At 48.7% G+C, this 11,027-nt stretch overlaps 1 protein-coding gene across 1 annotated transcript in view; it reads left to right on the top strand.

Moving 5' to 3' along the window:
• The window catches only part of Aldh5a1 (aldehyde dehydrogenase 5 family member A1), a 23,761-nt gene extending 13,813 nt beyond the window's left edge, over positions 1 to 9,948 (top strand). The window contains exons 9-11 of the mRNA XM_010623091.3: positions 3,447 to 3,616; positions 5,476 to 5,534; positions 6,735 to 9,948. Of these exons, the coding sequence (XP_010621393.1) occupies positions 3,447 to 3,616; positions 5,476 to 5,534; positions 6,735 to 6,940 (435 nt within the window). The 3' untranslated portion in view covers positions 6,941 to 9,948. The remainder of the gene's footprint in view (positions 1 to 3,446; positions 3,617 to 5,475; positions 5,535 to 6,734) is intronic.
• Positions 9,949 to 11,027: the final 1,079 nt, after the last annotated feature.

The raw sequence follows: 11,027 nt of genomic DNA, 5'->3' as shown, positions 1-11,027 counted from the left end.
AAAAAAAAAAAAAAAAAAAAAGAGGATTCCTACCAGTTTGTGTGATCAGATGGCACTGCCTTAACAGGCTTCTCTAACTTCAGGTCTTCTGCTGCCCTCCCTAAATCTTCCGTCACAGTGGCTGTAATTCTTCCTTTGATCACAGAATACTATTCTGGGAGAACCCCTGAGGAAAGCACTGCAGCAGGGAAATAGAGAATCACAGGTGCCATGTCAGGATCTAGACGTGCACAACAAAACCACTTTTTTAAGGAAGAATTTCTTAGCATTTAATAGCTAATAAATAAAAAATGTATCTTCTATACTCTCCAGCCTCTTTTTCCCCCCCAAAATCCTTTATAGAGTCACAAAAAACTTTCTTAAAATACCAAATACCCAATATGTCCAATATGTTGCCTAGATAAAGACTTTTGCAGAATCTTTTAAGTCAGGCAGATGTGGCAGCTGGAGATGGGACGTAGGAAAGAAGGGAGGAAGGAGGTGGTGACAGGTGAAGCTCAGCCAGCTCCTGAAGGAACCGAGGTCAAGTAGAGCCGAGGCAGTACTCACAGGGGTGACACAGCTCACACCCACCATGGTCCTCAGCCTCCTGAGAGCCAGAGGGCCAACCTCAGACCCATGGCCACCCCGACCCAGGGGGCAGCCACTTCCGCCAAACCCATACCTATTGCTTTCCCCCATGGAAGCATGGAGGTTTGACAGAGCTCTGGCAAGTGTCTGGTTATTATCTCGGCGAGAGTACTGAAAACAGAAATTGCATTAAAGCTCACACAGTGCCACTTGCATCTTAGAGGTGACTTTGGAACCCAGGACACACCAGGGTGCTTGCTTGTCTAGTGAACATGGTTTGAGTTCAAGTCCCAAACAGGAATTCTCAGCCTCCCCTGTGCTTTCCACAGCTATGATGCCTGTGTCCCCACATTGCTATTAATTTGTCTCAAGTTAGGTCAAACCTTGTTTTGTTGGTCGTGCTGGGGAATGAAACCCAGAGCCTCACACAGGTAAGTATCACTGAGCCACACCCAAGCCCAGCCTTAGCGCTTGTCAGTGCCCAGATGATGCTAATTTGTATTAGAGATTTTTTTTCCCCCCTAAGTGGATATGCAGATATTACCCTCTAGATGGCGCTGCATACTAGAACTTGAAATAAGCACTACAGTAATTCTGTTTTAGTGGAGTTTGATAAAAATAACCTTGTTGAAGGACACAGTTTAAGGCTAGGGATATACTCAGTGGTAGAGCACTTGCTTATCATGCATGAGGGCCAGGGTTTGACCCTCAGCCCCAAAAAAGCAAAAATAAAAACCATCTGTGGGGTTGGCTCTAATATCCACACTGTTATAGAGGGGCCCTAGGGAAAAAATAGGGCACACTACGTTTAATACAGAGAGGGGCAGATGTGCTGCAGAGAGGGGCAGGTTCTATAAGGGGCAAGGAAGTGGAGGTGGTGTTAAATAAGTTATAAATAGATTTCTAAAACACAAGTCACAGAAAGCCGTCCTGGTTAACGGGAATTTGTTGCACGCAATGGGGTTTTTAGATTCAAAACATGTGAATCTTGACGGCAGAACGTGCATGCCCAGCCCCGTAGTTAGGTCTCTTCAGAAACACTATAGAAAACTCAGCTGATGAAGGAGGGGAAGAGGACTGCAGTGCACAGAGTGTGTGATGAACTTCTGCAGGCAGGAGGGAGCTGTGTTAAGAGAAAAATCAAAGCTTCCCATCCAGGGCAGCAGCAGAGGCCACTGCAGCCTGCCTAGAATAGGTTGTGCAGGGAGTAGGAGGTGGGAGGAGGGAGACCTGGAGCGGGTTGATTATACTCTTGCACGTTTTCTGGGTTGTTCGCACACCAGCCCCCTCGTCCCCAGTACCTGCAGCCAGCAGAGGGATTTGTCCTGGGCACCGCTGTTCTGACGAAATACAGTAGCTGGGCCAGGAGTGCTGTGATTCAGGAGCAACGCCCTTCTGGCTGTGCCCTTTGGGGGAAGGGGCCATCCTTGGGATGCTGCCAAGTCAGAATAAAGCCACGTTTGCAGCAAAGGCCACCAAGGTCCTGATGCCTGAAGCCATCAGCATGGAACAGCAAAGGTCACAGTAGGAAACAGAGTGGACCCTGAAGGAAGCAGACAGCCAGGTAACAAAGGATGTCTCTAGGAATCCCTGTCACCACCCAAGAGTTCTGAGGAGAGGGCTGAGGATTTAGCTCAGTAGCAACACACCTGCCTTGCAAGTGCAAGGTCCTGAATTCGATCCCTGGTACCAAAAAAAAAAGTAGGGCAAGAGTTCTGAGGAGATAGTATCCCTATAAGAAAAGCACAGCCTGTAAAAGTGAAACCATGAAAGCAAGACACAGTCTGTAGAAACTGAATGCATAACTGTCTAAAAAATCCATAGCTGAAAATATAAGATAAAATTGGGGAGAACTCATGGAATAAAGCAAAGCATAGAGAAAGAATATGGTAGAGCTTTGTGAAATTAGAATTACAGGCACATCTTGTTTAATGACCCAGCTTTGTTCCTGCAACTTATGTCATTAAATGAGTTGGTTGCTAACAGAGGCATTGTATAGAGTATGTACATCACAATATTCAGGACAAAGAAATGGTTAAACTCCAACTTGAGGACTTTGCTTTTTTTTTTCCTGGTACCGGGGACTGAACTCAGGACCTTGCACTTGCAAGGCAGAAGCAGCACCACTGAGCTAAATCTCCGGCTCCTTGATGACTTAGCTTTTATGTGCATAACTCTTACATGCAGTACTATAATGTAAAACAGAACATAAACCTAAAATAGTATACTATACAGTGCAATCAGCAAAAATTACAGTAACGCACTGTAGAGGAAGCCACCATAAGGGACACTGCCACTCTCTCCTGTGCGGTAAGTCTGAATGCTGGTGGTTAAGTCTGAACAGTAAGTCCAAACAGTGGTTAAACCAGAAGTATCTAAACTGAGGTGAGGTGAGCAATCCTTAGTATGAGGAGCTATAGAATGAAATATTATTGCGAAGATGGAAAAAAGGTCATTTATCTAATAAAAAAATTGATAAACCTCCTCAGATCTTTAGATCAAAAGATTTCACCAAATACCTAGTGAAAAAAATTGAAAAGCAGATGGGTTATAACACTCAGGTAGGCATGCGATAGGCTGTAGACATACCGGTGACGTTCACAGGATGACAAAATCAGCCAAGGACACATTCTGGGAAGTGTTTGACCCCCATCTTGAAGCAGGGCAGGACCATACTGAGGAGAACAGATCAGAGGAAGACGAAGGTGCAGTTCGAGGAGGGACAACATGGGACCCAACGCTAGGGTGTGAGGAAAGCAAACCCCGGGAAATGGAAAGACTGATTAGTCTTCTACAGTGTAAACCTTCTAAGGGACTGTGCCACGGGAGTCTGCTCATCCAGCCTCCCCAGGGCTCCGCTGTTTCTCACCACACAGGTGGAGACGCACGTGCGCGATGCGGTCTCCAAGGGGGCCACCGTGGTGACAGGCGGGAAGCGGCACCCGTGTGGAAGAAACTTCTTCGAGCCCACCCTGCTCAGCAACGTCACCGGGGACATGCTCTGCTCTCAGGAGGAGACGTTCGGGCCACTGGCACCGGTTATCAAGTAAGATCCTCAGCCGGTGAGAAAACGGGAGACAGGACTGAGCTCCTGTGCGGTTATGGGGCTGAGCCCACTGAAGGGCAGGGCTCAATTTATGGGGTTTTGTTTTTGCTTTGGAATCTTTGGAAACTTTCAGAGCTCCCTTTGACATTTTTACCTCTTCCTGCAAGGGCTCTGGTGCAGCTCGCCCGAGGGCTCTGTCAGTCCCAGGTCCTCGTGTCTGTCTTGTAATATCTAAAGTGGGAAATTTGTGATCATTGTTTCTCACAATGGTTTCTCCCCCTCCGTGCATCCTTTGCCAGGCCCTGGGAGGATTGTTACAATGACATTTCTACTTCTGGCCTCCGCTTCCCTTACCTGCTGTTTCCATCCCTTCATCCATTCCTGCTGTCTTCCAAGAGTCTTTCCCCTCTATCTGCTGGATTATGTTTTCGTCTCCTTTTTATCGGTGTATGTTTGCAGTAATGCTATTCACATTCATTTGGAGGAAATGGGACATATATAATGCATATCTTGATCATTTTCTATTTCCTTCCTCTCCACTCTCCTCCCTCTACCCCTTTCCATGATCCCTTCTTCTCCAAAAAGCCTGCCTTTATTTTACTCTTTATTTATATTTTGGGTTTCTCATATAAGAGAAACTGTATGATATTTGACTTTCTGTGTCTCAATTAATTCTTCAGATATACAACCCACTCGCCAAGTTCTTTGTCCCAATTATTTTTGCATCTCGATCTTTACTATCATTTCTTCCCTACAACTGATTCTTCCAGCTCCATTTTCCCCTTACCCTGCTGTGGCCAGTTATCGCTTTTCTCACATTTTTATTCTGTTCTGCAATCTCCACCTGGCCTGGTAGAGACTGTGCTGTTTGTTACTGTTTTTAGTTTTAGAGCTCCTCAGCTATCTCCCGATTTCCTCTTTAAATTCATCTTCAAACCCTGAAATGTGAGCACCCTTGACATCCCACTAGGGGGCTGTGAGAAAAGTGTGCCCCAGTTCCAGCTCCTGAGGTGCTTGAGGGGCAAAGGACTGTCTCAGGGTGGGGTTGGGAGGCTCTAGTGGCTAGGAATGCAGGCTTTGGAGGTGATGTGGGTGTAGATTGAGGCTTTGCTGCCTGGGCTGGGGTTGGATCATAGGCAGGTTAAAGGTTCTGAGTGCACTCTGCAGAGACAGCCAGCTCCCCTTGCTGGCAGATCTCTATAGTTAAACATCAGGATGCTTAGAACTATGTGCCACAGTTATCATTCCGGGATGACAGGAAAATACCACTCAGATCTTGTTCCTGAAATAAAATTGTAATGCTGGAAGAGGCTGCAGAGGGCTTTGGCATAAATCCTTCCTTGCAGAGAGGAACAGATGCCAAGCACCGTGATGCTGAGCAGCAGGAGTAAGTGGCAGAGCCTGTCTTAGAGCTGGCCTCGCCCTCCGACTCTGAATTACTGCATTATGCTTGCTTCTGTGTGGTTGTGATGTATCTGCGGCCCTCCCACCCTGAGCACAGCTGATGCCATCTAAGCAGTCATGACTCTAATGGGCTTGGTGGGCACCGGGGACAGTGGTCCCTTCTTAGGGGATGTGTGATAGTCTAGAAACATGATGGTGTCTGCATGCTGGGCTGCTCTCTCTTCGTCCTCCCAGAAGAACTGAGGCCAGGCCTGAGTTGGACACCCAAGCCAGCAAGGCCAAGTCCTTCAGCAGTTGGTACTCACTCCTCTTCTGCTCAGTGCCCTTGGATATCTTTGCAAAACCCCGATTTACCTCTCGCCATTGTTCGGCAAACAAATCAGAAGAGAAGAAAGCTGGGCTTCTGCACTCTTCCTTTTGTAGGTTTTGTTTATGACCTGTTGTAACTTTGCCAGGTTTGATACAGAGGAGGAGGCTATCGCGATCGCCAACGCCACTGACGTCGGGTTAGCAGGTGGGTATCCATCCTTGCTGGGAGGCAGTGACACTGACTTTCTCCAACAAATGCCACCCATGCTTCTAAAGCATTGCCCTGGGTCCTGAGAAAGAAACTGCAGTAGAATTCGTGTTGTGTTGCTTTCCAAGTAGCAGGGCTGGATTTGGGCAAGACTGTATTCTTTTGACTTGTGCCCTGTGGGACACTTTGGGAAGGACTCTGGTCAGAGCTGGGGACAGTAGAGAGTAAATGGGGCACATTGTTGTTACTGTTGGAGAAATTCAGTGTTCTCAGGAGCTTAGTGCCTAGGAGTTCCTGGTGTCCTTGCTTCTGTTTTGCCTCTCCTGAAAGCCTAGTCCACATGCATCAGCATGGAGTGCGGGACAGGGAGGGAGTGGTGTGGGCAGGAGCTGTTGCTTCAGTATGCAGGTGTCAGGTGGCGCAGCATTTTCCCAGTGGTCCTGAGAAAGTGAGCATGTTCGTGTCCAGTGAACGTGGCAGGGAAGAAGGCAGAGGCACAGGTGAGAAAGGCTGCCTCTCGGTGGGAGCCTCCGCTCCACACGTGAGAACCAGTCACACCCAGGGAGAGAGTCAGCATGCTCCTGTCCCGCATTAGCTACTGATGGAGGCAGACATGGGTTTGGGGTTTCTTCCCTCTCCTTGGGTTGATGGTACAGGAAGCCATGTCCTGCACTAGGTTGTAAGTAATGGGCAAGATTCTGATCATGCAGAGTCAGAGCAGAGAGATTCTGAGGGGACTGAGAAAGCTCAGAAATGTTTGGTGAGGGAGTGGGCTGGTTTGGAGATGATGGTGGGTGATTGGAATGATGGAAGGTAAAGCTGAAACTGTTAGTGGAACATTAGGGAATGTCCTCATAGCCACTAAGGAATTGAGCCATATTCTACAGATAACCAGGAACCACCCAAAGGTGTGGGCAGAAAATGTCCTGGGAAAATCTAACAGGCATTCAGGAGAGTGCTAGAGAGGAGAAACAGAGCTGCGAGTGGGGTGTTGCAGCCTGACAGGAAAGTGTGAGTCCTAGCAGTGCGGCATAGGAGCAGAGCTGACATCCAGGGTCCAGAAATGCAGACCTGGAGAGGACCAACCAGGAGCCAGGAGGGGTCCAGGCTAAGTGCTCAGGGAAAGAGCTGTCCCTGGTGTCCTTGATTTGAGACAGGACCTCTACATGTCACGCACCCCCTTCCTTCATTCCTCAGGTTACTTTTACTCTCAGGACCCAGGACAGATCTGGAGAGTGGCGGAGCAGCTGGAGGTTGGCATGGTGGGCGTCAATGAAGGGCTGATCTCCTCCGTGGAGTGCCCTTTTGGGGGCGTGAAGCAGTCTGGCCTCGGCCGAGAGGGGTCCAAGTACGGCATTGATGAGTACTTAGAAGTCAAGTATGTGTGCTACGGAGGCCTGTAGGAGCCTTCAGTTCCATAAGAGAGGACGCTTACCGATGCAAATGGGGACATTCCATCCATTCTTTTAAATAACTGGTAGGCTACTGGAGTTATAAATGTTTTAGGACCCCCCCCCCGAGTCCTCGTGATCCTAAGCAAATGTAATCCTTTCCTCCCACTCAAGTGGGGGCCAATGTGTGAGTCCCGACCTGGGGCCAGCCTGGGTCCCCAGCGTGACCTTCCCACCCCGGAGCAAGGCAGTGAGAGGCGGGCTCCCTCGGGGCCATCGTAAAGCGAGGTCACTGCCCAGGTGTCACAGCCTGGCTCAGGCATGGGGAGTGACAGGGCAACAGCCTCTTCCTGGCCATCTGCCAGCTCAGCACTAGGGACACCATGTAGGAGGCAGGCGCCCGACTGCCCCTGTTGCAGCCTCTGCACAGTCACCTGCACTGCTGTGCTGGATGCACAGCACTTCTCCAAGTCTGGACTAAAAGTCTTCGCTGTCCCAAATTCACTGCTTCAGCTTCCTCCTGTTTCCTGTAGAAATGAGTTTAAGCTGAAAGCAAAGATTGGCAGAGGCAGGATGGTTGTGAGGCTCAGAACAGCCCACCCCACACCCTGGATCCATTTCTGTCACCTGCAGGGACACCCGCCAGTGGGCAATGTCTTACTCCTGCCCATCTGCTGCAGCTGGGTCGGGCTGTCTGTCCTGGTAGTGCCGCTTACTCTTTTACTTCCAAATGAGCAGAGCACCTCTGGCACTGTGATCTCAAAAGCAGAAATAATTCCCACAATTTCCAGTCCACTTTGTGGCCTTGAATTTCAGGTACCAGTTACCTAATCGGAGCAATTATAATTCATCACTCAGAACACCCACACAAACAAACTCCCCGTGGCCAGTGTTGGCTGTTCAATCTGCAAGAAAAACTCCCATTAGGAAAATCCTAGGCTCTTCTAGAAAGGCCTCCATCACTGAGGAGTCCACTCCAGGCCGAACAGGCAGAGGTAAAGCCCTTGCACCGCTCCTTCCTGCGAATCCTGCCCTGTGGATACTGCAGGTGGTGGGAGGAAGATGTGAATGAAGGTAGCCCTGGATGCAGCTGTCCCCGAGCCCCAGCCTGTACTCAGTGCCCTCACTGAGCAATGGTTCGGGGACAGTATGGAGAAGTAACAACTCACAAGTCCCTGTGTATAAAGGGACACTTCCAGTCCTGCAGCTGCCACTCACCTGGCCAGCTCAATACCTGCCATATCCCCAAAGCCCAAAGGAGAAGGAGCGGAACTGTGCCTCCTGGCCACACTGCCCAGACCTGTTGAGTCACACCGCAGCGGACAAGTCGCTTCTGCTGTATAGGTGTCAGGGGGTTTTGGTGTAACATCAAATTGCCTAAGATCTGTTTCTGGCCCTCTCTTCTCTATTAAGAATATAAATGCTCTGAAGTTTGTCTGATTTTTGGTACCGGGGATTGAACTCAGGTCCTTGTGCTTGCAAGGCAGGCGGCAGAACCACTGAGCTAAATAAATCCCCAGCCCCTGAAGTTATTCTCTAGAAATTAAATACTGATGCTGAGATGTGTGGAGGAATGCTCTGCAATACATTTTTAACTTTGTAAACTAGTGGCCAAATGGCACATTTTTAGCTTGTCTTGGATATTTGGCTGGCTAGGTACATAAATTGAGGATTGGAGACTCACCGCTGTATCTTTGACCGATTTTGTAATTAAAATAATTTGGAAATACAGGGGGGTTGGCTCTGTGCTTCATGAGGCCCAAGTCCAGTCCCAGAGGCATCAAGATAAAGAAAAGTTAAGGTAATTTGAAAAGGAAATAGCTTATTGTTTAGTAGAATGATTTGGGATCATGGGAAGAAACAGATGTATTTTTATTTTTTAGTACATGTGCTGCCAAAGTGAGCCCTACTTCTTTAATTTTTGGAAGCTGGTGCAGGCTGGCGTTCCTTCCGCCTAGGCTTCCCAAGCAGCTGGGACCATTAAACTTATACCACCAGCCCAGCTCAATGTTTTTTTTTCTTATTCTTCAATAAGGAATGTGATATATGAGATTTTTTTTTTAGACAAGTATATTTTACAACATGAACAGGAAAAAGACCATTATACCAGACGTTGGCAAACTGTAGCCCATCAGCCCAATCTGACCTGCCACTATTTTTGTACAGCCCAAAAGCCAAGGACATTTTTTATATTTTCAGATGGTTGAGGGAAGGAATTCTGAAGTTTTTCATGACACATGAAATTCAGACTTCAATGTTCATAAATGAAACACGGCCACATGTGTTGGTTTATGGTATGGGCAGAAGGGAACGGTCTGTCCACGATGAGTCAAAAGTATCACTGTGCACTGCCTTCAAGGAGTTTTCCAGTCCCTATCTAGACTCAGAGAGAAGTGGACCTCTCCCCATGTCCTGGGCATTATTTCCTCCTACTGAATGCCTGCCAAGGAGAACGTGCTTAGAAGCAGTGCTCCTGGGACTCCCAGCAGCGATCACAGAACAAGTCTGTGGCCCCGAGAAACCACTTTTCAGCTTCCTCTCTCCAGCTACACAGGGCTCGTCTTTTCCAGAGCTGATCTGCGCTCGACACTCTACCCGATCGAGGGGCTTTTAAGTATGACTTGCCTGTCTTCCCATGCCTGTCTTTATGTAGGGACTCAGATAGAAACGGGTTAGAAGCACCATGTAACAAAACCTGTTCTCTCATTAACTGACATTATGAACTTGAAATTGTACCACAGGATTTGTTTCCTCTAGAGGGTGAATCCAGGTGTTTTCATTGCCTTTATGAAGCTATTTTAAATAGCATTTTACTTGAATAACTTATGCTGTGAATGCTTCATGCTCTACTTTTTGGTTAAAGTTTGGGGATAGGAATAGTGGGTGACATAAATGTTGCTTTTTAAATGTGTACATAACTCAGTTTTCTAATTTCTGACATTGTATGTATCTGTGTCCAGTACAGATTTGTGTGTGTGATTAATAAAGTTGAACTGGCACAATTTACTACTTCTGTGTTGAAGTGTCTGGTGTGAATTTTCTCCTGACCAGACCATCACTTGAGTGTTTCCTGGATGGCATTACACAGGACTGGATGTGAGGACTGCCCTCCGTAGGAGCTGGAATGTGCATTTTGGGGGCCTGTGTCTAAGGGAAGTTTTTAAATGTCTATTTTCTGTTGCTAATACCACAGATTATGCTATAAAGAAAAGAGGTTTATTTCAGCTCAGGATCCTGGCAGTCACGGGGCTGCACTTGGTGACCACCTTCTTGCGGGCAGAGCCCCTGAACAGCACTGGCTTCATGTGGAAAGGATCCCAGCAGACTGTCAGCATCTCACTGTGATGCAAAGATCAGCCGGTCCAGGACAGAGCCTCATCACCTCTGAGGTCCCTGGTCTCTCATCACCGTTCTCACGTGGTCTCTGTCCACGTGTGGCCCCTATCTCACTGTGGGTACAAATCTCTTCTGACACCAGCAAAATTGGACTAGAGCCCACCTTGATGGCCTCCTCTTAGCTTCACTAGCTCTTTAAAGAGGTAGTCTCCAGACCCAGCAAGGACCCAAAGACCCCGGAGGGGGGTCTCTTCAGCTGCCTGCCTGCCTGAGATCACCCGGCGGGTGCGCGACCTCCCGGACTGCGCGACAACAGACCCAGCAAGGACCCAAAGACCGCGGAGGGGGTCTCTTCAGCTGCCTGCCTGCCTGAGATCACCTGGCAGCTGCGCGACCTCCTGGACTGCGCGACAACAGACCCAGTAAGGAAGGTAGCTGCGCAGGTGCCCTTGAAACACCCCCACGACCATCCTCTCCCCCACCCCGTTCTCAAACCTCCTGATTGGGCCAGTCCTTAGACCAACTCTGCAGAGGCATCGCGGAGGGGGTCTCTTCAGCTGCCTGCCTGCCTGAGATCACCTGGCAGCTGCGCGACCTCCTGGACTGCGCGACAACAGACCCAGTAAGGAAGGTAGCTGCGCAGGTGCCCTTGAAACACCCCCACGACCATCCTCTCCCCCACCCCGTTCTCAAACCTCCTGATTGGGCCAGTCCTTAGACCAACTCTGCAGAGGCATAGGTTCTCATGAAGGGTAAAGGGTAG

This window comes from Fukomys damarensis, unplaced genomic scaffold (genome assembly GCF_012274545.1).
Source record: "Fukomys damarensis isolate Sample0158 unplaced genomic scaffold, DMR_v1.0_HiC HiC_scaffold_10, whole genome shotgun sequence".
Classification (NCBI taxonomy): domain Eukaryota; kingdom Metazoa; phylum Chordata; class Mammalia; order Rodentia; family Bathyergidae; genus Fukomys; species Fukomys damarensis.
Note: the sequence above shows the minus strand (reverse complement) of the source record. Positions and strands in the feature narration are given on the sequence as shown.